Source organism: Bactrocera dorsalis, chromosome 4, assembly GCF_023373825.1.
Source record: "Bactrocera dorsalis isolate Fly_Bdor chromosome 4, ASM2337382v1, whole genome shotgun sequence".
Lineage (NCBI taxonomy): Eukaryota > Metazoa > Arthropoda > Insecta > Diptera > Tephritidae > Bactrocera > Bactrocera dorsalis.
The window spans coordinates 26788634-26815419 of record NC_064306.1 but is presented as its reverse complement, the minus strand read 5'-3'; the positions used below and the strand labels follow the sequence as shown (position 1 = coordinate 26815419).

The following is a 26786-nucleotide window of genomic DNA, read 5'->3' as shown; positions in this document are numbered from 1 at the left end:
TTCCGGAGATCTAGTTTTGTCTGAAAACAACAGAATTCAGAGTTTCAGATATATTCATAACCAGCCCGTAAAACCACATTCCCACCATAAAACTTGCTTCCAATATGCCTTATATTATAATATCCCTTATTAGGATTTCAATTAGACTAAAAGTGTAAAAAGGGAAGAAGTTTTGAAAATTAGGTTAGGTAAGGTTAATCTGCTAGGCCAATAAGCCACGCTTAGACCAGTTTTCGTCTTCAGCGATACCAGATGAAATTCAGTTACTAGATTCATGAGGAGTAGTCTTCCTTTACCAAGCCAGCGCTTGAGGCGAATTTTAAAACACTTTGTGGCCTAACTTTCGATACCTCCTTCGGTGTATCATACCGCTGAGACCCCAGATGCTTACAGCGTAGTCTTGCCAATGCGGGACATGTGCATAAGAGATGCTCCATTGTTTCCCTGGTGCTTTGCTTGAGGTCGTGTGTCTACACGAAATAGTGACCAGTTAGTATTCCGATCATGTTCCTATAGTCTCTCCTATCGAATGCCAATCGGAATTTTTTTGTGTACTTCCGATCTACCATCGTTCCATCGAGATTTGAAACTTAAACTGAACAAATAAATAGTCGCTACGAATTCTATATCTATATCTAAAATGCTGATCTTTAGTTCGGACTATTTAACTTTCTAATTAGATAGTCAGTATAAAATATTATGGCAAGAATTTTGAAGTAGAAATAAGCTTCATCAATTGTAATGCTCTTACATGAAAACAAGGTAAAGTATCCGGGCAGTCACTGAGCTCGAATTATATTTTCAAAGTTTCTGAGAGTAATGTGATCCAGATTCCTCTCTTACCTGCTTAACCGGAATGGGTCTCTTTATACCCTGTACAGAGGAGCCAAAAGGAACCCCCGGAGACGTGACAAACTGAGTCGATTTAGGCATGTCCGTCCTTTCCTCACATACGAAATTTGGCACCAATTGGAGATTTCATGTTTAGCCAGATCCTTTTCTATCTGGTCTTGAAATTGAGGTCTTCCTCTTCCTCCGCTTCCTCTCAGAGCTGAAATGTTTTCATCCCTTCGGACGACATGACCTAGCCAACGTAACCGCTGTCCCTTAATTCGCTGAACTCTTTCAATATCGTCGTATTTCTCATAGAGCTCATTTTTCCATCGAATGCGATATTCGGCCAACGCGCAAAGAACCATAAGTCTGCCGCAGAACCTTTCTGTTGAAAACTCGTAACGCTGACTCTTCAGATCGTCCATGCCTCTGCACCATATAGCAGGAAGGGAATAATGAGTGACTTGGTTTTTATTCTCAATTGCATACTCGTACTCAGTCTGAGAGTTCTGCGTTGGATTTCGAGGCTGACGTTGTTATTGATGTTAATGCTAGTTCCAATATAGAGGAAATTATCTATGAATTCGAAGTCAACAGTGACATTAGAGTTGCGCGTGCGACGACTGTTTATTTATCGACTGAAAATATTTCTCTGGTCTCCGTTCAAACCCATACGCTTTGCTTTCCCTTCCAGTTTGGTGAATGTTGAGGCGAATGACATTGAGAATGACATTAACATCATCGGCAACCGCCAACAGTTCTACACTTTTATAGAAGATTGTAGCTTTACACCACAGCTTAGGTAGTAGAAAATGTTATATTTACAACACTCAAGTAGTCGGGGCGTTCTTATAAATGTTTGTATTAATTTAGTGTCATTTCTCAAAAACTTTCCGTGCATCAGACATAATTGTCTTCACTTAGTTATTTGTATACCATCTTAAACAATATACCATCCAGCAACTCATGTCATTCATATCATTCATTCAGTGAATCAAAAAGCATGCATTTATAACCCCATCTGAGCTGTCACCTCCATAGATGTAAGTGATTCCATGGCATCGTAACATGATATTACACTTTTTTATTTACTCCGCACTCATCTATGCAATTTATTTTATTTTTATAATTTCGTTAATTAACTTTCATTACATTCCGTTAGTTTATTACAAAGTCATATTCACCTGACTCTAACCTCAACATCTTCATATCCCTTCTCATGCATTACCCATCTGTCGCACATTTCAACTCATTTGCACATTTTCATCAACACCTAAAATCACATATTCATCAAATATGGCATACCGATATTAATTTAGAACATGCCCAGCAGGAAATTTGCGATAAATGTATGCATCTTCTTATTATATTTCATCTTGTTATGCAATAAATCATGCTTAACAACTTTCTATCGAATGAAAATGATTCGAATATGCTAAGAACTCTTTTAGTATGCAAGACGTGTTGTGCTGTTCGTTAGACTCTAAGCTTTTGAACTGTTTTAAAGCTATTTCGCCGAAGTTGGATTTGAAAACAACTATGTTTGGAGCTGAAATTAATACTTTAGAATGCATAGCTTGTATCAAAGCATTAACGTCGATAAAACAAGTGGCGAAGTTTCATCAAGCAATATACCTCTATTGTTTATGCATTTCCTACTGGGTCGTTCTATACTCCAACACACTTTAACTTCTGTAAATACATATATACCGTAATTCGCAAAATCTCATTTATAAATGCACATATAATTACATACATAAGCATACCAATGTACATAAGTACATACATACGATATACTATATATATATATATGAATGCTATTCATTCACGTTTGTCTGTATGTGGATTGTGATAATCATTAATTGGTTTTCGTTACTGTTTTCTTTGGTCTCGTTTCTTTCGTTTTGAATTCGTTCAATTTTCTGCATACTACGAACATTTTTTTATTATTTCACTCGTTGCAACTCACTTGCGTTGCAATGCATTCCTGCCTGCCATTCTGCTGCAAATTTCATTGTTTTCTTTTCGTTTTCGATTGAAAAATATTTTCAAAAACTTTTTTGGTTTATTCTGCATTTTGTTTTATAAAAAAATGTGTTCATCACAAACATGTTCAATTCAATTTATGTCAATCTTAACTTCGTTTTGTTGATTGCTCATTTATTTCACACACCATTTTTACTACATTTCACTTATCTCGTTTGTTTCGCATTCGTATGCAACTTCGTTTTCGTTTTAAATACTTCGTACATACTTCGTTTACAACGTTTTGTACATTGTTCATTTCGTTCGACTTCAATTTCGTTACATTAACTATTTTTTATGGTTCGTTTCTTTTCGTTTCGTTCGTTTTTTCGCTTCGGCTTCGTTATCGTTTCCTTTCGTTTCGTTCTCATTTTATCGATTCATTTCGTTCTTTTTTTCGCTTCGTTTGCTCCATTTCTCTTTGGCTTCGTTCTGATTTTATCGTTTCGTTTCGTTTGCTATATTTCTCTTCGGCTTCGGCTTCGTTCTCATTTTATAATTTCGTTTCGTGTTCGTTTTTTCGTTTCATTTAAAATTCCCGACAACCCGTTTTTTCTTTTTGTTATTCCGTGTACCGCTGTTCCTGTTATGATTATTATTTTCTAGTGATGACTTTATTCAAGCTCAACAACAGTTAGCCCGGTGGGCGAGTGAGGATGTGGTATCCGTCGTGGTATTGGATCAACCGCAATCCGGCACAATGTCGGATTCCCAACAATCCAGCGGCGTCGGACCAATGTCAACGGCTACAACGAGTACCGTTATACATCATCAACACCCGCACCAGCACCACGGCGATCATCCATCCTCGGCAGCGGCCTCATCAGCAGCGGCGGCGGCGGCGGCAGCAGCAGCGGCAGCCAACACCAACTCTATAATGGGTTTGGGGGTCGTGCCAAATGGTATAAATGTAAGTCAGAGGGACTATTACCCCTCGCCACCCTCAACGGAGACGGAAAGCAGTGGAAGTGTTATCCAACCGCTCAGCCGTCGTTTGCCTATACCAGCCGATACCGGCCAACAGCAAGCGCAATTGCAGCAACTGCACCAACTGCATCAGCATCATCAGCAGCAGCAGCTGCAGCATCAGCAGCAGCAGCAACTGCAGCTGTTACAGCAGCAAGGCGACACCACCAGCAGCAGCAACAACAGTCAATCAGGACAAATAATGGAGAATGGTCGATATCCGGAATATAAACACTGATGAAAATGTCAACGCATACAGCAACAAAAACAACAGCAGCAACAACAACAACAACAACAGCAATTGCAACAGCACTAGCAATAAAGCCCATAGTCAAAGGTGGTAATACCGCCATGAGCGAAAATTAAACGGTAATTCATTTTTCTAACGGAAATTAACCGAACAACTTGTTGCGTTGGCTGCAATGCGACCAAAGATGCTTCATCGGCATTGACAGCAGCACATTTCTTATTGCGACCTGCAAAACGAAGAAAAACGAAGTGCTTCGCGCTGATTAACGAACATATAAACAAACGAACGAAGCGAACGAGCGAACGCGATATCGACCGAAGCCCAGCAATGTGATTTTATACAAAGTAGCATTTTAGGTTATTCAATTAAATAAATTGCAAACGAAAATGATTTGGTAGAATTATTAATTAAATTAATTATTAATTAATTAGTTAAAAGAAAACCACAAAAAAAACAAAAACGACTCAGAAACAAAATTTCAAATAGAATGTAGACTTAGATAATTTACCAAAATACCAAAAAACCAAAAATAAAAAATAATATTAATTGTGTGCACTTGAAGCAGTTGAATCGTGAATTTATTACAACAAATTAATGTGCGAATTTGCGCCAAGCACAAAAACAAATACAAAAACATGAAAATGAACGTAAATCGTTTCGCAAACTTATTCGAATAAGTACATGCCCCCACACACACCCACACCCACGTACATGACTAAGTATGTATGTATTTGTAAATTTTGTTATTCACTTGCATTGTACATATGTATGTATTGACTAGCATTATCGTTAAGCTCCACAAACTTCTTTATACTAAACACATGTGTGTATGTATGTCTGTATGTATGCCCCGAAGTCTATGTACTTCAGTGCTACATAAGTATATACATACTCGTACATGGATAGATGGTGTAGACTCATCGTACCCTAACCGCATTGCACATAACTGTATTTTACGCGTATATATATGTATGTATAAGTATTACAACCACAACACACACACACACACACACATCTATGCACTCATGTACGTTGTGTAGAAGTGTACGAATTTGCCAATTAGCATTAAGCCAGCATTGATGTCTCACACACACACACGTATATGTCACACACGTAAGCCAATACATACACTGTAGGCATATAGGCGCATACATAAGTATGTGTGTGTGTAATATATTCGTACTCATAGAGTTTTTGTAGTTAGCGAATGCAAATGGAATTATGCAGAAAAAGACGATAGCAACAAATTAACAAATAAATCAGCATAGAATAATGAAAAACGGTAAAATTAATTAACTGTATAGACCCAAAACATGAATCACAAACTCACACATACTTACTTCGCGAAAAATAAATAAAAAATAAAAAAATAAAATTGTGCAAACTTAGCCGTGACGAGTGAACAGTAATTGCATAGTAATTATGTTTAAATAAGTTAGAAATCTGCAGCTAGCGATTTTCCCTGGCCCACATCTAGAATTTTTTAAATATCAAAATAACCGAATTGCTTTATAAATTATCATAACTTACTCCTATAATTAAAAAAAGTTTAAAAAGTTTGCAAAAATTTGTTATTTTTATACTCAAGGCCACTTGCGTCTAATCAGATATACCTTTACGTACAGAGTTTTCATATTTATTATGACGTCACTGAGATTAACTGGGATCAACGTTGGACTACAGCAAACTGTGATCTATTCCACGCGTTACACAGTTTACTTTTCTTAGTTGTGCTTTATTTTGATTGGGAGTTTTTCCAAAATTTTAAGGGCGTTAAACCAAATGTCTATGGCTCTACTTTCTTCGCCCTGCTGTTGATTTGCATTCTTCTACTATTATTTGTCTTTCAATTTATTTTTTGTTGTTTAGCAATAGGCAGCTTATATTATAGGATTACTTTTTACCCTGTCAAAAAATATACTTAATTAATTTTTGCGGCATGCTCATCGATCATCATTTTCAATTTTGAGCAAATAACTTGGTTTGAGTTCAATCTTCAAATAAATCCAAAAAAATCGAATAATTGCATAACAATTTTAAATAGTAATGTCATGAAGAAACTGTACTAAACCATAGAAGTTGTTTTTGTTCTCCAGATACTCTTTTGTCAACGCTTTTCCTAGTCTAATGCTCATAAAGATTACACAGGAACACCAACTGCTCATTCTTAAAAATAACACACCTCTCATATATGACTACTAGCGTGAGTATAGTAGCCATTAGCTGAAGCATGCACCCAAATTTTGAGCAATTTTGTTAATTACTTTAAACGGTGTTACTTCAAAGTGTAAAACCAAGTGTGTTGTTTAGTGAGATCAGTGGTCACACACCATACAAAAAGCTGATATAGTAGCCAGGCCATTAGACTGGAAGTTCAGCAGTTGTCACACATACCTAATAGATATTTTAGATACAGAATTTCTCTATAGCCACACCTTATACTATATACTATATAAACAATAAACAAAATGTTGTTTTAAGCAAGCAAATTTGAACTATTTACATGGTTAAGTGGACATCAACCAATTTGTGGTGTATCCATAAGAATTAAAGCTCTTAATGCAGAATAATGAACTTAAATTTCTATTTTGGTAACGCATTGAATGTCACTTCTGGTTTGAGAATATTCCAAAACTTCTATGACGGCGATTATGAATATGAAAAGTAAAAAGTTACAGTTTTAAAAACGAGATTTTGGATATGAAGCCGTTTTCATCGTACAAAGGTTCGAAATTGCCTTCTCAAAATAGTGCTTATTATTCATAGTATTGCCTTAGTTTTACCGAAATATAAACGCCTTCACTTTCGACGTTGGCAGTTGCGCGCTTCTACGCTTTGGATCCGGTTCATAGCGCGCAGTCAACTTGGCTGTTTGTCGATTGTACTACCAAGCAGAACTCTCTTGCTGTTTAGCTAACATTGCCATATGCCAAATGTAAAAATTCTGATATCTTTCCAGATTCTGCTCGGAATCATCAAACATTTGTCGGCATGTTAACTTCTTAGCCTTTGATATATTTAGAGCATCTGCAAACTCGATGAGCTAAATTTTAATATAGTTCAAGATTTGTTTTTGGATTTTGTTTGATGTTTTCGAACTTAAGTGTCTGTCTTGAACATCGCTTGTGTTGAACTTCTTCGTTGCTCATTGTATAATCTGTGCAGAATTCACCACACTACATGCAAATTGCTGACCAACTGGACCTAAAGCCTGCTAAGCACTCCGCACTTACTCACCACACACATCAAGTCACTTTGGAGCAAAGCAGAGTCGTTAAAAACCAAAAATCCATTTCAGCGAGTTTAAATCAAACAAAAATATGGATTTATGGATGGAAAAAGTTCAAATTGCACGCAGGGCGCAAAAAATATAATCTTCATTGTAAATATTTGTAAATTTTACCCTTGAAAATCTTGCTAGCTTAGGTTAGTCTGGTCAGTTGTTAGGATCATGAGGAATGCTAATCCTTTAGAAAGTCTGCGCTTGACGAGAATTTCAACAGTCCCTGTCGCCTCACTATCCACACCTATTCCAGTATTACATACATAGCAGACCCCCATCATCTCTTCTATCGAGTGCCAAACGGAATTTTGTGTACTTCCGATCTATTGCTTTGCAAATGACTTTTAAAGTTTTGTACTCAGCTTGCACGCTCCATCGGACTTTGATTTTCTTTACCATGCTTCTGTTCAGATCGTCGTATAGATGATCGGGTGTTAGCCGTGCGCCATTCTCGACAATATCGTCCACTATTTCATTGCCTTCGACGCCTTTGTGACCCAGCAACCATCGCCCATGCTTAAACTCGCTTGCAGCTGTCATTGCAAAGTCTGCACAAAAACTCAACTATCACACACTTTCGAACAAGCACATTAGACCATTTTATACGAACGCAAAAGTGTATTATAAAACCTTTGAAATTTATTTTATTAAAAAAAAAATTAGAATATCTTTTGAAGCCAAAGCAGCGTCTGTGCGAAGAACAGAGACACTGAAATCAATAATTAAATATTGATTACTAGGCAAAGGAGGATAGAAAAAAAACACAAAAATAATTACAAATTAGTTTAGTATAAAATTAAAATGTCAATTTAAATACATAACAACAACAAACACACAAAATGATATTGTCTAATGATAAGACTTAGCGAAATATAAAACAAAAACCAAAAAAGAATTTGCTGAATGGCACCAAAATGTATGTATGTAATAATCAAACATTGCCAACATTGTTTTTGCCATCGATGTACGAAATTTTGGGCTAAGTGCGAAATAATATTGGCTTGACAACTCACAGACAAACACACACAGGTGCGCTCTGTAACTCTTTTGCTATATATTAGGGATTAGAGCGGCATGAAGCACACTTACATACATACACACAAAGCAAAAAATGCAATAGCATGATATTCTAAAACACATATGTATTTGCATATAATTACTAACACACATACAAGCATACTTGCATACATTAAACATACATAGCTGCGTTATTCATCTCACATGTAAATATATTAGTCAATGGTTAGGCCATAAGCGTAGGATAAATTTTATAATATACTAAAACGGTGTATAGATCTGTAAATTTAGGCAAAACTAAAATTATTCACCAAGAAAAAACTACGTGTGCGTCCGACTGGGTTAGTTGCTGCTGTAGAGTATTTAAAACACATTAATAGTTTCGCGGCAAAAACATAACAAAAGAAAGTGAAAACGAAAATCAGTATAATTCGTAGCTCTGCAAACACCACTAGTGAGTAGCGTGCTCTTAATTTGGATTTTTTGTTCAAAGTTTACCTAATAAACATTTAACTATATAACTTGGAGAAAACAGGCCTTTCGCTTATCTGTTAATTATATAATTTGAAGAAAAAGAGCCTTCTGCTTGTCTTGCTGACATGAAAGGTCTGCTTATAAAACCACCACACATTCGTATAAATGCCTCTTAGTTGTCTTATAAAAAGATAGTAGAACTTGAAAACGCATCACGATCAAATATTGTACTGTGATCGCAATAGCAATTTTAGTCGCATATTTCAATTTTTGAGCACCCGACTGCAACTCTGCTGACTGAGTAGGTGAATAGCAGAATATAGTAAAGCAGACCTGGTGTAGAAAATCGTATGTTTTTAGTTATCTACAGACAAGTAATTAGTTAAAGATTCATATAAACGCTATAGAAAACCTCTGGCCTGTTTTCAAAAACCAAACAAAGACTATTTTATGTCCATTTAAAGATTTTCATACAAAATGTATATATTAAATTGGTCTTGACATAAGAGAGAATAAAAAATATTTGAGCTAAAATCATACATTTTTACATAAAATATGTATTTTTGTTTGCCCCGCAACATCATTAAACTGCCAAGAAGTTGGTGCCAATTGTTCATACTTGGCAGAGTCAAGAATTATTGTGTTATTAAATATGTATTATTTTTTTTTAAAGAAATTTGTTTGTTATAATGGTATATACAAGCAAGGCAATCAAGGCAATTGACGCTCTCAAGCTGTTGAAATTTGAAAAGTGGTATCAAAACCAGCAAATTTTTGGTTGTAATGTTATTTCAAAAGTGATTTTATGATTTTCTATTGTAGGAATATTGTTTTCAGGCATTTTCTGAAAGCATTTTTTATTTTTGACTATTTTCATATAATTTTATATCAGAAATTACGATCGCTAATTAAAAATAAATGGACTGACAGCAAGGAGAAACGTATCACTGGCCAAGTCTGGCTGTTTTATCCTCTCTCGCCTATAACCACGTAAGCGGTGCCTACGCCAATAAAGAGGAAGGGGACTAGCCTGGCGACTATTTACCAAAAATTCACAATATTGAAATTCTGCACGATTCGTAAAATAACTTTTTTTCTTCAGCAGGTAATCTTGGATACTCTGCAAATCATAGTAATTTCTTACACAAATAAAAATTTATATTAATAAATAGTAGCGCAGAAATAAAATGGAAACAAATTTCAATTAGTTAAAATTATGAAAAATCACGTTAACGAAAAATATTTCGCAGTTTTGTACTGCAATGCTTGCTACTCATTGTTCTGCTGAGATATTTTAGTTAAATGTACGAGTATAGTATACCCAAGGGTTTGCCAGCTGTCATATCCTAACAAATAGGAAGAGCTTTTTACAATATCGCATTATTTATCAAACAACTTACAGTTCAATGTTTGATAACATTTTTCGTGACCAGAAAACTGGTACTGTTAACAGAATTCTCCACTGTAAGTTTTCTTAACTAGGCACGTTGAGCAAGTTTGTCGCTTAAGTCTTTTGAATTCAGTCATTATTTTCATAGGAACACCATTTTGAAGCCAATTTCAGCTAAATTTCTTGCTAATAGGTGCACACATAAATACTTGATTGAAGCAAACACTAGCGTGAAAAAAATGCCTATGAGAATGCAGTTTAAGAGGGCGCACACGCACGTACATATTCATACAACTACACACTTGCCTAACCACAAAGAAAAATTTGTTTTCACACATTTATCACATACGCACATGCATGATTACGATTTCATTATAAAAAAAAAAAACAAAAACAAAAATATGACATACTTATATAAAAGCACCTTATTTTGTTGCTGAGCACTTTGAAAGCCAACACTAATTAAATATAAATGCAAACAAAACTAAGAAACTGTAAAAAAAATCGAAAAAATATAAAAATATTGAAAAAAATAAACTTAATTAAGTAAGAAGTTAAATAGATTAAAGAAAAAAATGGAAATCGAACGCAAGTGGAAGAACCATTTCTAAAGAACTGTTAACTGTTGTGAATTTAAAGAAATATTAAGTATTAAGCAAACAAGAAATTAAACAATAAATCAAACAAAAACAAAAATAAAAACAAAAACAAATAAACATATTCCATAAAGATAACATACACACACTAGTTAAATATAGTTGAATAAACAATTGAATGTTGATCGTTGAAATGAATGGACGCAAATAACTGCACTCAAATGCATACACACACACACATACATATTGATGTATAAATATGTGCACACAGTTATGTATGTAGCCGACATGTATGCACTAATGCTAAGTGAATAAAGTGAATATTGCAAGTCAGCCACTCGCTGGCCAATGAAAATGTGCTAAAAACAATTTGAAAAATTGAAAATTGGAAAATTGATGAATGCATGCAACACAATGTTGAAAACGAAACCGACACAACAACCGATTTCGTATTCGATTTTATTTGATTGAACTCGAATCTAACAATATAAGGTCTAAATTAATTTTAGTTAATGCATAGTGTAAATTATAGATATGTATGCGCATAGCAGATGACAGTAGCCTAGGCTAAGTTAACGTATGAAATATAACAGAAATATACATAGCAACAAAAAAATAATTAAATAAATGAATAAAGTTTAATTTAAGCAAACAAAATTGATTTGCAAAAATTCCAAAAAAAAAAATCGTTTATTCTTTTCTCTTAACGAAATTTTCCTTTTCCGGCAAGCATTATGTGAAGAATTGGCGCATTTTTATTACGTCTGTATACTCAGCTGCGCATATTTTATTTCAGGCCTGCGCCAACACTATCAATTCACTACATACATACATACTTCTTGTTGTTACAGCACCAACGTCAGCTTATAAGTCTACATTTACTTATTCATGCTTTGTTTCACGCTGTTTGCGGCATACTTTTGCTCACCCATTTCACATGCATACATGCATACGTACGTACATACATTGATTGAGTTTTGAAAATTAGCGCATAAAGCATAATATTCGATGCACATGTTGGAAAACATAGGGTTTTTAAATATTGCTATGAAATTCGCGTTACTTCGATGGTGTTTAATGAAAAGCAAAGCGCTGTAAGGGCTGAAAATCATGAATATCGAGAAATTGGCTTATAACTCGATTGCATAATTTTTTATATTTTCTTTATTGAGTTATTTATAAATTTTGATAGTTATTCGAAATCCGTGGAATTTTTTGTTTTTTGGAAAAATCAAACAAGAAATTACATCGGTTATTTACCGCACTTGACGGACACTGTATTTCCAATGTTATCTCTAACCATTTTCCGGTATTTAATACTCAAAATATTACATTTATTCAACTTTTCGTAAATATGTTAATATACATAACTTTAATTGTAACTTCTTATTTCTTTTTTTAGGCAGTTCAGTATTTTTGATTCAGCTCGTTTTCCCTTATTTTTCCCTAAATATATTATTCATAATTACAAATATGCAATTGAATAATGCTTTTTTGGATTTAAGTCCTTCTAAAAGCAAAGAAAATATTCTATGTTCCTCTTCAGAAGGAGTTCTAGAAGACTTCTTGAAAAATGACACTACTGGAGGTTGCTTCACTGCAGCTGGATGGTTGATCCATGAACAATTTTATCGTAAGAGTTATGCTAAAATTTCCATCACAATAGTCATTTTACAATGGTATTCCGATATTACTGTATTACCCCAACCAAACGATGCACGCGAAGACTACCTTTGGCGCTTGCGGATTTTACAAAGCTATTGCTTCCCTGAGCGATATTTTATTCGTACTTTTGGCGCCTCTTTGGGTACTAAAGACCAAAATCTCATTCTAACATTAATTTAAATAAGTCATTATCCGTTGAACCTTAAGAAGTTTCTAGAAAAAAAAATCGTATTCACGACATCAGGATACCGACAGTCACTTTTGTACGAAGGTTTGGCCAAATAATTAATTTAAAAAAAATTAAATTTTTTTATTAATGAAAACAGCTTCATTCCACACTTATAGTACTTCATACTTTATTCCATTCCTTCTTGCCCATAACGAAGAAATCGCCTAAAATCATATACAAGTTGTATATAATCGCCCAAAAATAATTCATAATCGACCATTCATACCATTTGCTTTCTAAACCATATGAAATACTGGAGAGTATTTCAGTTTAAACCTAGAATATGTAGCGAAGCTTTTAAAAGAATTATAAAGCTTTAAAAATACTTATGAGAACCGGTTGAGAATTACATGTGCACATTGAAGTAAATGAACGAAACGGAAGAACTCTCATTGCATTCATATATACCGCTACTCTACTCTACTCTACAACTCATTTCACTTCAGAAAACAAAAGCACTCTTCCTCCTATTTCATATAATTTTGCATACTTTCTTGCCGTCATATAAAAAAACATTTTCGATTTCACTTTAATGCCAACAACGGTTGCGCACAAATTCGTAACCATCAGCGCCAACATTGAGCTTGCAAGTTATATACTATATATTATATATGGTATGAATGCATATATACATCTATTGTACACCTTCTCACCGCATTTGCATCGAATATTATGCTGCACTGTTACTAGCGAATGTTAAACATTTTAGTTGAATAATCGAAAATTAAAAAAAAAAATTCACATTTTTCTTGTCTATTTTTTTCGTTTTCTATTTTTTCAAATACTTGCAGACGTCAACATTTCTAAAATAAAAATCATCCGCAAACTGACTTTATATGCTTTACAGGTGATTTTCAATGAATAATAAAATATGCAATGCAATAAATTGCACTAAAACAAAATATAATAATTTAACAGATTTTAAAATAAAAACACAACAAAACAATATAAAGTAATTTTAGCAGCGTTTAGTGGCGAAAGTTCTCTTTAACATTTATATGATTTTTCTTTTCATTTAAAATAAATATTTACGCGTCGCAACTAACCTCAGACACAAAAAAGTGAAAAGCCAAGGCTTTCGAACCCCAAGCAACCGCCGTCCTATCCTAAGTTCTAAAAGTCCCATAATAAATTTTAATCCTTAAATTCAGAAAAAAAATTAAATAAATATCCTTATTATTATATCAACCCTTTTTGTAGTCTCCAAGCAATTTTTAGTTTTCAGTTATTTACTTAGTCCGTCCATCCCCAAAAAAACAAAAAAAAAAAAACTCATGCAACTCTGTTAATGACAAACTTTTTATTCTGTTTATTTCGTTTTCTGCTCTTTTCTGAAATTTATTTGCAGATATTATCGCTAATTTAGACTTAAACGTCAGACCAAAGACCAATAAACACCTAAAATCACCCCCGCAAATACAAAGTACATTTATGTATCTAGCAAATATAACGGTCTTAGCAAGTGTATTAGTTACAGCCACACATGAAATAGTGTCGAGATTTCTACAAATCCTGCTAGTTTTATACTTGCACACCTAGATACATACTATATATGCTAGCACACACACGTGTGTATGTATGTATGTATGTATATGTGTATGTATGTATGTACATGCGTGTGTGTGCGCATGCGTTTAGTTAATGTCTAATTTCAGTTGAAATTCCGCAATAAAATAATTTAATTGTAAATAAATTAAATTTAATGATAATTCAATTTACTTTGTAATATTGTAAATATTTTTATATACGAGAAAACACAAATGAGTATTATTAGAATAGGTGCGAATTCAATTGTAAATTAGAAAAAAATATTTGTAAAAATAATGTGTAGAAATAATTTTTGGAGACAATTAAGCTGAAGACATCAGTTTTGGCCTTTTCATTTTGACGAAAATCTACAATATTTTTAGTAGTTCTTGCATAAAACATTTTTCATTACAAAAATAAATAAAATCGATAATTATTAGAAGTCCGAGGGATTTTTTCCTTTTTTTGAAACAATTAAATTAGGAAATTTTCCTTTTTTGTAACAATTGAACCTGATCGTTTGATTTTTTTATAAAAAAAGGTAGTTTTCGATGGTTGTTTGAAATCCATGGGATCTTTTTTTTTTTGTTTTGAAAAAAATGATATTAGAAAATGCACCGGGTTTGCTAAAGAAAGAACCTGATCGTTAAGTGCTTAAATTTCAAAGTTTTTTTTTTCATCATTGTGAAGAATAAACTTTATACGTTGATAAATGTATAAAAAATTAATAAATTAAAAATTTTGAATTTTGTATAGAAAAAAATTGTTTCATAATGTATGTAAATCATTTTCATTTATTATTATTAAATCCAGATTGAAACTATTTTTTTTATTTAAAATTCTTAATTTATTTTAAAAAATATAAATATATTTTTTTTTATAAAACTGTTTCTTTTAATTGAAAAATATTTAATTTTTCACATTTTAATTTTTTTTTTTCAAATAAAAAGTTATAAAATTATTATTATTTCATGAAACAATTCGTTTATATAATTTTATTTGCCTAATGTTAATTATTGTCTAATTTTTATTTTTATTTAGTTTTTTATTTTAATTTTTAATTTTTATTTATTTTATTGTCCTATATATATGTGTATATATATATTTTTTAAGTTTTTTATCAATTATTTTTAATGCTTTAGGTGTTTTTTTCTGCCAAAATGATTAACAAAACTCAGACAAATATTTATAATATAATTTTTTTTCAAAAGATTTTTCAAAAATTCTAAAATTATAATAAAAAAGGTATTTATACATTTTATATAATATTATTTATGTTAATCAAAAAAATATTTAATTTTTTCATATTTTTAAATTTAACTTTCAAAAAAAATATATTCCTTGAAACAATTAGTTTATGCTTTGCATATTTGTCTTACTTTTATTTTTTATTGTTGTATTATATTTTTATTTTTATGAATTTTTTTTTAATATTTTATTCCCTTTTTTATATTTTTGTATTTTTTTTTAATAATTGTAGACATATATATTTTTAAGCTTTTATTAATTTTCTGTAATGTTTTAATTATATTTATTTTTTCTGCCAAAATCATTACCGCAACTCAGACCGTCATCCATTATTTTATATTTTTTCAAAAGATTTCTCAAAAATTCTAATTTACACTTTGTAAATATTAAAAACAGCGTCAAAAAGAAACAAAAAATCACTTTAAGTAAACAAAGTGTTTTGTATAGTTTATAAGCATAACTTGTACAAAGGAAAAATTCACATGCTCGTGCTAGAATTAATTTTACATTATAAATATATAAATGAATGATGAGAAAATATACATAATTAGTTACAAACGCAGAAAACAAAAACAAAAACAATTGCGGTAGTTAAGTGTGAATTAAAATAAAATTAAAAAGAAACAAAAAACTCAATTCAAATAACGAGTATTGCAAAAACAAAAAAACCGAAACGAAATCAGATTAATTCACATGCAACACAAGATTACAGGTCAATACTAATTAGTGAAAGATTTTCATAGAATTACTAAATAGCATAATAAATAAACGAGGTGAAATGAAATAAAATGTCTAGATATACCATATACGATTTAGAAAAAACATAGCGGTAATAGAAATAATTTGCAAACAAAACGTGCCGTCAGCTTATCATGATGAATGCTGTCGTATGTATGTATGTAATGCCAGCAAGCACGCTACTGTTTTGGTGTACCACAAATACACCCACACACACACACAAACATAGCATTGTTACACCCGGCCGAACAAGTGAAATAGTAATGCGCCATACCGACAGACTGTAAAACTCTCTACCCGCATAGATGAAGAGATGAAATTTCTAAATAATGAAACCAGGGTTTCCATAGGCAAACTATTGCGCATAGATATAGACATGCTGTTTTGTATAACATTCTACATGTGAGTGTACTTTTCTTTACAATTATTGCGTTTAAACATTCATAAAGATAATGCGTTGCTTTGAAATCAAAAAATTTGTCCAGAAACTCAGTTTTTATTATTATAATTGAGCAAGCTTATATTTATCGGAAAGGCTTTTGAAAACGAGAGATTACTTTTGAAACCTTTCTATAAGCTTTATGCACTTGAGAAAGCATTGACTTTAGCCAGCTGTTCAATAAATTTTAACTCTGAACGGTTACGTTTCAATGAAATACTTGAGTATACTGCTTGGGTTTCTCCAGGAGTGTTTTTAAAATTACTTCAGATAACCCAGTTAGCTTTTATTAACCACATTTTTCATACCTGTTGCCATAATGAAAGACTTCAGGCCCATCAGCCTCTCCACCTTCTTACTAAAAGCTCTGGAGATACCGATGGTGTATCTATCAGGAGCTCAACATGCCATGTCATGTCTTGAGGAAGCTATTAGGGTTAAGGATTTTGCTGTTGGGACCTTCCTTGATATTGAGGGACAACGTCCTGCCGAAGGCAGTCGTTACTGCTCTTGACTGTATTGGGTTTGAATCAAACTACAAACAATTTATTCTCAGTTTTCTGTGCGACGGAGTGATTTAAACGGAATGGAGCCATGCGAGCGTGCTATGAAATGGATACCGGATCATCTAGATCATGGTGTCGCCAAACAGAACTCTGGCGGCTCCTTCTCTGCCCATATACTGACGAGGGTGGGAAGAAGTCGTTGGAGGAGAGGGATAGTGCACTGCTTTACGGATGAGTCAAAGCTTGCGGGGAAGATTTGGGGGCTCTATTGTCGGGAGCTCTCTACCAACTCCACTTCCAGAATTCCTGACTATTGCAATGTTTTCCAAGCTGAAGTTGCGCCCATCAAGTTAGCAGTAGATTTGCTGCTCCGGGGTGCGGCTTTCTTTAGAGAAGTGACCATTCACTCAGATAGCAGAGTGGCGATACTAGCCTTGAATGCATTTTTAGTGCGTTCAGGTTCAAAAGGTTGGAGTGTCTTTGTAATAAAATTGGTATCAATACTTACTTCGTGACTATCTGAGATCTCACATAACTGGCGGGAGTTGAAATTAAGCGCATTTGCAAAGCGTTCGAGCACAGGAGTTCTTATTTCCTATAGCTTCACAAAGGACTACATACACCAGTCCACGTGCGTTAATCGATCAGCCATCTAACCTAACATAACAGAATGAAGGACTTTTATAGTATATGAATTTTTCATCACGATTTTTGGCTTATTTCAGATAATAACGAGTTTTTTCTATTGGTGAACTACTCATTACTATAAAGTAAGGAAGATTTGTTAATTTACTCAATTAAGGGTTCACTAAACAACCGGTGCTCGCTAAGCTTAGTGTAGTTTCTTCTTATATGAGAGACTAATACGTACAAAGAGACTGGGTTATTCAGTGTTAGTCTAAAATATATCCCGTATAATTGCAGGTATCGGTAATATGACGAGTTTTTATTTACCCATTCAATATTGAAGTGCAATCGATTAAGCCAAATAATTCTAATTTTCTTTTCTCCACTTCTTTTAGAATACAGAAAGCTTTAATTTATATTTTATGTGCAAGTATTTATATATCACTTCCTTCGTTCCATCTAGACATTATGTGTAGATCTTAACTTTATTAACTTTATTTTAATTTAGTACATTGCTAATTGACTCAATTAAGCGCTGAGAGCGCTGTCACACTGTAATTTGAGTTAAGTACTATTTATGTCTTTAGAAAACTCTCAACTCTCAAAAATTTTGAAATAAGTCTCGTTGCTTGTTAGATTATTACATATTATACCTCGTTTTCCGAAAGCAGCGCTTGGTTTGTTCGCATTTACAAGTAGAAGTGGTGGGTGTAAAGTATCAACGGTAGTGTGACACTCGTAGTTAAAAGAATTTACTCTAAATACAAAAATCAATACAATAAATTAGATAAACTTAACACTAAAGCGTTAGGGATAAATGCAAAACAAACATACATATATAGGATACGAAACGCAAAACAGGAGCAGGCAGAAACTAGCGAAAATCGAAAATGAGAAGCGTTTGTTTGCAAAGCACACAGACTAAGGAAACAAAAATATTCTAAAGTGAATTTTCCACTAATTTGTAAAAAAGAAAAACAACAGAAACAAAACATAAGCTAAAGTAAAGAACAAAAACAAAAACAAGAAGAAAACAAAAATACCGTTAGCAAGTGAGAGAGATAAAGTTAAAGAGTTAAGTTAAAAGTCACTAATAAACCAACACAATTTAGAGGTTAAGTCAGTAATGTTAAATGTAATAGCGAAAAGATAATTACGAGATCGTAACAAAGCAGAAATAAATCAAATAATATTAATTAATTATAACAACAACAAGAACACTTGAACAATTGAACAAGCAAATCCACATAGTTGTAAGCAGAATTCAAGTTTAGAAGCAAACAAATTGGAATGTTTAAATGTGAATTTTTCAAAAAAACCAAAAACAAAAAGAAAAGCACCAAGAAAATTGAAGGCAAATTGCATGAAGGCGTCGTGAAATGTGAGAGGAGTGAGAGCCAAAAAGCGTAGCAAAATTTTTAATTTCATATTGAAATTATAGTTTCTTTCACGACGCTCACATCGGCCGCGCCCGCATGCAATCGTACGAAAACAATCACAAATGAATGGCACACAAAAATCAAGCAAAAAAGCTACAAAAAACAACAAAAAACCCACACACACACACACATAGAAAAATTGCGCAAGAAATGACAAAACAAACAACAACAAACCAGTTTCGATTTACTTTAAACAAATGCAAAAGCAAAGCAGGCACATGAGGAACCAAAATCCAAAAGCCCAAAACATAAGCTGCAATGAAATTAAGAAAGCAACAAAAATATTAAATATTCGAAAAAATGACTGCCCACAAAAACAAACAAAAAACACGTTATTAAATGAAGTAAACCGCAAAAAAAGAGAACACAATGTATTGTAATTAATTGACGTTTTGGTCACGTTTGTAACAAAAGAAACAACAAAACAGAGATAAAAAAGTTAAAAACAAAATCAATAAACGCAAAAACACATTGATATTAGTTTAGTAACAACAACAAGTAATGTGTATTACGCATAAACCATGAAATAAAATTAAATGAAAAGAAATGTAATAAATAAGAAAGGGCTAACCAGAGACCCCAGTGTGCTAATAGTGGAATTAAATTGATAAAAGGAAACAAAAAAAAAAGAATAAAATAAAATAATTAATTAAAATGGAACAAAGCAAATATTGAAGAGGAGCAAAGGCAAAGAAAAACACTTTAAACTGACGTAACGTTTAAGAATAAATAAAATTGCATGTAATTTGAAGAAATTTTAAACGCTGCATTTTTATTTCTCATATCCAACAGCAAAAAAAATCATATATTATATGTTAATAATACTAAAAATAGTAGAAATTTGTTAATAATTTATTTTTCAAATCTTTGTCAGCCCCTCAATGTAACACCCCCTGGTCCGAATACACTTTTGCCAACGTTTTCTCCAATCCTCAAAAGAGTTGTTAAAGTCAGTTTCCAGAATAATGTCTGCAATTGATTCCAAACGGTTTCCTCGGAGCGGCTATTTGAGTTTGATCAATGGCCGGAAGGAGGATGGAGTCATGTGTAGAAGTTCACGCAAGTGAGGAAAGTTCTCTGATCGCCATTCACTTGGGAGTGGCCAGAAACGATTCTTTTACATATGACTCAAGCAGCTCACGACTTCCGCAGACGTTCCATTGCCCGACCATGAAGAAGTTCGAATAGCAATTGCCCGCCTGAAAAAACGACAAAGCGGCAGAGGCCGATGGATTGCCGGCCGAGCTATTCAAACACGGCGGAGCGAGCACACGAAGAACTGATAAGGAGCATGCATCAGCTTCTTTGTAAAATATGGTCGAATGAAAGCATGCCCAACGATTGGAATTTAAGTGTGCTATGCCCAATCCATAAAAAAGGAGACCCCACAATCTGCGCCAACTACCGTGGGATAAGCCTCCTCAACATCGCGCGTACAAGGTTCTATCGAGCGTATTGTGTGAAAGATTAAAGCCCAATGTCAACAAACTGATTGGACCTTATCAGTGTGGCTTCAGACCTGGTAAATCAACAACGGACCAGATATTCACCATGCGCCAAATCTTGGAAAAGACCCGTGAAAGGAGAATCGACACTCACCACCTATTCGTCGATTTCAAAGCTGCTTTCGACAGCACCAGAAGGAGCTGCCTTTATGCCGCGATGTCTGAATTTGCTATCCCCGCAAAACTAATACGGCTGTGTAAACTGACGTTGAGCAACACGAAAAGCTCCGTCAGGATCGGGAAGGACCTCTCCGAGCCGTTCGATACCAAACGAGGTTTCAGACAAGGCGACTCCCTATCGTGCGACTTCTTCAATCTGCTGCTGGAGAAAATTATTCGAGCTGCAGAACTTAATCGAGCAGGTACAATCTTTTATAAGAGTGTACAGCTGCTGGCGTATGCCGATGATATTGATATCATCGGTCTCAACACCCGCGCCGTTAGTTCTGCTTTCTCCAGACTGGACAAGGAAGCAACGCAAACTGTTCTGGCAGTGAACGAGGGCAAGACGAAATATCTCCTGTCATCAAACAAACAGTCGTCGCACTCGCGACTTGGCTCTCACGTCACTGTTGACAGTCATAACTTTGAAGTTGTAGATAATTTCGTCTACTTAGGAACCAGCATTAACACCACCAACAATGTCAGCCTAGAAATCCAACGCAGGATTACTCTTGCCAACAGGTGCTACTTCGGACTGAGTAGGCAATTGAAAAATAAAGTCCTCTCTCGACGAACAAAAGCCAAACTCTATAAGTCGCTCACAATTCCCGTCCTGCTATATGGTGCAGAGGCTTGGACGATGACAACAACCGATGAGTCGACGTTGCGAGTATTCGAGAGAAAAGTTCTGCGAAAGATTTATGGTCCTTTGCGCGTTGGCCACGGCGAATATCGCATTCGATGGAACGATGAGCTGTACGAGATATACGACGACATTGACATAGTTCAGCGAATTAAAAGACAGCGGCTACGCTGGCTAGGTCATGTTGTCCGGATGGATGAAAACACTCCAGCTCTGAAAGTATTCGACGCAGTACCCGCCGCGGGAAGCAGAGGAAGAGGAAGACCTCCACTCCGTTGGAAGGACCAAGTGGAGAAGGACCTGGCCTCGCTTGGAATATCCAATTGGCGCCACGTAGCGAAGAGAAGAAACGACTGGCGCGGTGTTGTTAACTCGGCTATAATCGCGTAAGCGGTGTTTACGCCAGTAAAGAAGAAGAAAAAATGGCCAGAAGTCACACGGAGCTAGATCAGTTTTGGTGTTTTATAGTGGTGCAAAAACCAAGAGTTACCGGCCCATAATACCAGCCTCTTTTTACAAATAAGCGAGATTTAAATTAAAAAGCTTTACTATTTTTGTCCACAATAGTATGTCACTTGTAGCTGCTTGCTGTCATATTACTAGCTAGGCTTACTGGTTCTTAATAATGCCAGACGGAGATTCACTCTAATTTCAGCTGAAGTCCTTGCAAATAGAGGGCGCCAACGCCTTTTGCGAACGATAAGAGCGATTTGATATCAAATAATACTTAATACTTCATCTAGTGCCATAAACTGTGAAGCTTCTAGATATCTAAGACAAGGTTGCCGCCGTTGCATGTGTCGGCATTGCTTATTCTCACCCGGCTCACTTGTCATGCCAGTTGGTTTTGACCTGTCGGCAAAAGTAAAACCCCTGTGTTTTTCATCGGCGCTCTCCCCACCTTTTCAGATATTTCATTGTGATCCGTTTTTAGTGACTTCCATTTTTGCTGTACTGGTTCAGTAAGCAAACGAATGGCACTTTTGGCAATCTCATCATACCTTTGTTGCATATACCCGTCGGTATACTACGTTACATCTACTGTCTTCTTGTTTCTGAGAACTTTCTCTAACGTAATATGATGTGAGACTATTGCCTTAATTTTCGTTTGGCTATCGAAGTATATATTTGTCATCTTTGTGTTATTAGATATATCAGCCACAAAGGCTTCCGCCTGGAAGATTCTACAATATTCCGGAAGCTCGAGGAGTTGCCTGAACTACAGCTCTGAGCAATAGATTCCGGCTCTCACTTATTAATCTTACAAGTTCCGCTGGCGAGTCGCTTGCTCCTGCATCATCATCCTCTACGCAAATAAGGAGTGAGGGTCTATTTAATCCACCAATCCCCAGCTTACTGAGCTATGGCCGAAGGTCCTTTGGAGAATTTACCTAACATCTCCAGCCTTACAGGTGGTTTTGCTGCAGAGGTTTCCACTGCATTGTCGTTTGGTGGAATACAGAGAACAGCTATTTGCTGGATTCGCTCCAACTGTTTTTTGTATGCAGTTTTGCTGATATTGGTTCACCACACGAAAGCAACGTAGAGCAAGAATAACTTGATTGTCGTGAGATGTAGACTCTAGCATCTTCTTACAAGCATACAGGGACCCACTGACTTTTTTCACTCTTTCCTCCATTTGCTAACCAAATATGTTAAAGCTTTGACAAGTTATTAATGTTTCCAAACATTTTGAATTTACGTTAACTATCTTTAAAGCCTACAAATGAAGGCGTTTTCACACAGTTCCTGGGAGGCTTTAAAAACAAATGTTTGTTTCTTTACCATATCATTGAAGGCCCTCGTGTGTTAATAATTTTGCCGGTTTCAATAATTTTTCTTGGAAACAATATTTACATTACCAAGTAAAGAAGGGAGTTCGGGTGCAATCGAACATTTTATACTCTTGCAACCTGCAAGAATCAAAGCAAGGGAAATACTTTAAGGTGCAAAAGGTGCCGGATGTTCGAAAATGCTGATATTAGTTATATAGGGCTCAGGCCTAGCTTTAGCACAAATTTATCTATTTTTGGCACAAATATACAATGTTATGAGTAAAATACGCCCTATATTTTCATTGAGATAACTCACATATTGGCGGATAAATGCGGTACAAAGTTACCCGAAAGTTCGAAAATCTTTACCTTAAGTATGTGGGGGCTAAGGGAAGTATTGGTTCGATTTATGGTCCTTCGCGCGTTGGCCACGGCGAATATCGCATTCACTGGAACGATGAGCTGTATGAAATATACGACGACATTGACATAGTTCAGCGAGTTAAAAGACAGCAGCTACGCTGGCTAGGTCATGTTGTCCGAATGGGCGAAAACACTCCAGCTCTGAAAGTATTCGACCACGCCCATCGTCCAAATTTCCCGCCGACTCTCATGAAGCTCATTCATACTATATCGGTTTTAATGTCTCTAGTGTTATTGATTTATCGTGGTTTTAGTAGTTTTTAACAACACCGTTATATGGAAAGTGAGCGGTATTATCCTCCCATTTCAGTCATTGTCGGTGGGAGTTTTTATAAGATTTGTGGTTATTGTAGCTTAAGTCGTTTAGGAGATATGTATGTAGATTAAACTTTTTAGGGGATGGGGCCGCGCCCACTTTTTCACAAATTTTTTCCCACATGTACCTTTTGCTACTGCGATCTTCTGTACCAAATTAAAGTTTTATATCTTAATTTAGTGCTTAGTTATGGCACTTTATATGTTTTCGGTTAATGGTGATTTTTGGGCGTGGCAATGGTCCGATTACGTCCATCTACGAACTGGAAATTTTTTTGTACTAAGAAACTTATATCTTCCTCGTTTAGAACAAAACTATAATACTTTGTACCAACTGGTTGCAAGAGTATAAAAATGGGTAACACACCTAGAATTTATTTGAGCCAGCTGCAACGGACATTCCCCCGCAATCAATATTAAATCTTAATTACAGGATCTTACCTTTATATAACTTTTTCTATATCTTCCGCTACCATGTGTTCAATTAAAAAATCCGTTCATCTGTTCCCAGGTTAAGATTTTTACATTCTCTGTAAAGCGGAATTGAGAACGTATTTGAGCATAGAGCGTATGAACAGAGAACGTAGAAACTTTTGCTATAAAAATTGCAAACCCGACTTCCGGTTCAGTACTTGGCTAACTTGAGTACCCACCTCTGAAAAATTCGTTACCTTAACAAGGCGATTCCTACTGAATATATGAAGAAATGTGTTGATACTGCATTTTATGAAAATCCCACAATTTACTGTAATTTTTATTTTTTTCCTGAATATGACAACATTTTATTCACTTTTAATTTATAAATAAGTTTTGCTTAGAAACTGATTATTTCTCTCCACAAAGCGTTCTTTGGAATGGTTGGAAACATTGCTGTTAAATTCACTTTTCATGAACTAATCACCCCTAGATGTCGCTGTACAAAATTATTGAGTTGTAATAATGGATTTAATATTTGTTAGCCATAATTATTGTTATTTACTTTTATTCCTATGTATAAAAGTGTATATGCACAGGTAAACTATCGTAATTTTATAGTTTATCCTTGGTATCAATCTTAGCCCAAAGATAGTTGAATTTTCTTATGTACATCTTATCACGTGCGTCCGATACGGGAAGATAGGTGGGAGTTTCCATACTTTATTTCATTCCACAGCTGATACATATAATTCAAGAAGGTCGACACACAACAGCTTTTCACCGATTCCAAAGCTGCACGAAAAGGAGCTGACATTATGCCTCTACGTCTGCGTTTGGTATCACTGCAAAAATAATAAACTGACGTTAAGCAATGCCAAGAGCTCCGTCAGGATCGGGAAGAATCTCTCCGAGATGATCGATACCAAACGAGGTTTCAGACAAGGCGACTCCTTATTGTGCAACTTCTTCAATCTACCCCTGGAGAAAATAACTCGAGCTGCAGATCTGAATACCATAACACGCCACAAGTTCTGGTTTCTCCAGGTTGAACAAAGAAACGAAACAAAGGGCTCTGGTAGCGAAAGGAGAAATATCTACAGTTATCAAACAAACAGTCGTTGCACTCGCGACTTGGCTGTCATGTTGTTCGATGTCGTGGATAATTTAGTCTATCTTGAAACCAGCATTAACACCAAAAACAACATCAGTTTGGAAATCGAAAAATAACTCTTACCAGCAGGTGCTACTTCGAACTGAGTAAGCAATTGAGAAGTAAAGTCCTCTCTCGACGAACAAAGACCACACTCTACCAGTCACTCACCATCCCGGTCCTGCTACATAGTGTAGAGGCACGAACGATGACAACATCTGATGAGGCGGTCTTAGAAGTTTTCGACAGAAATGTTCTGCGGAAGATTTTTGGTCCGCCGCGCGTTGGCCACGACGAATTTCGCAGTCGATTGAACGATGAACTATAAGACGATATTGACATATTTCAGCGAATTAAGAGACAGCTGTTAAGCTGGCTAGGTCATGTCACCTAGGAACACCTTCATTACGTTGGATAGACCAGGTGGAGAACAGCAAAAAGGAAGACCGACTGGCGCTCTATTATAAACTCGGCTATAACCGCGTAAGTGGTGTCTACATCAACAAAGAAGAAGTTTATGCAGCTTCTTGGGGCGAAAAAATAGACAGACGAATATGGCTAAATTCACTGAGCTTCTTACGCTGATCATTTATACTCGTGCATATATGTATATGTATATGTATATATTCTATTTTGCCTTCTACCAATAAAAACGCTTACAGAAAAAGAAAGATACTGAGTTTTTTCTCATTTATTGAGAGGAGTTGTACAAGTTCATGCTGAGAGAATTTAGAAAGAGAAACAAGTGTTTTTGGCTATTTTTTCTTTTAACTTATTAAATGATTGTTGTTCTCTTCAATAAAACAATCAACAGAGAAGAAAAAAGAATAAGAATAAGTTTTTATAGACACAGTGTTGTCATTCTTGAAAGAGTAAGAGAGATATGACTCTGTTTACCTGTCGTGACTTACAATGCCTCTCCCAAACAAATAAATAATCAACGTGCATATGTAAGTAATAAATAATAAATTTTTAATTTTTTAATTTTTTTTTAATCGCCTTTAACAAAAAACCCACTAACGGCCAATACTCATGTGGGTAGGTCAAAAGCTTCTTTCTTACTTTGCATAACCGTTCCGCTGGAAGCGGTTTCATTTGATTTTTAATGACCTCACCTCGTCGCATCGACACTTGCCGGAGCAG

At 34.8% G+C, this 26786-nt stretch overlaps 1 protein-coding gene across 29 annotated transcripts in view; it reads left to right on the top strand.

Annotated features, from left to right (window-relative positions):
* The window catches only part of LOC105233287 (disintegrin and metalloproteinase domain-containing protein 23), a 545110-nt gene extending 530474 nt beyond the window's left edge, over positions 1–14636 (top strand). For 14 of the 29 annotated variants that reach the window (XM_049456160.1, XM_049456162.1, XM_049456161.1 and 11 more), the window contains one exon: positions 3466–4692. In XM_049456160.1, the coding sequence (XP_049312117.1) occupies positions 3466–4063 (598 nt within the window). In that variant the 3' untranslated portion in view covers positions 4064–4692. Of the gene's footprint in view, positions 1–3465; positions 4693–13520 lie in introns of those variants that run through there. The other 15 variants (XM_049456178.1, XM_049456174.1, XM_049456185.1 and 12 more) reach the window with 4 other exon arrangements.
* The last annotated feature ends 12150 nt before the right edge of the window (positions 14637–26786 follow it).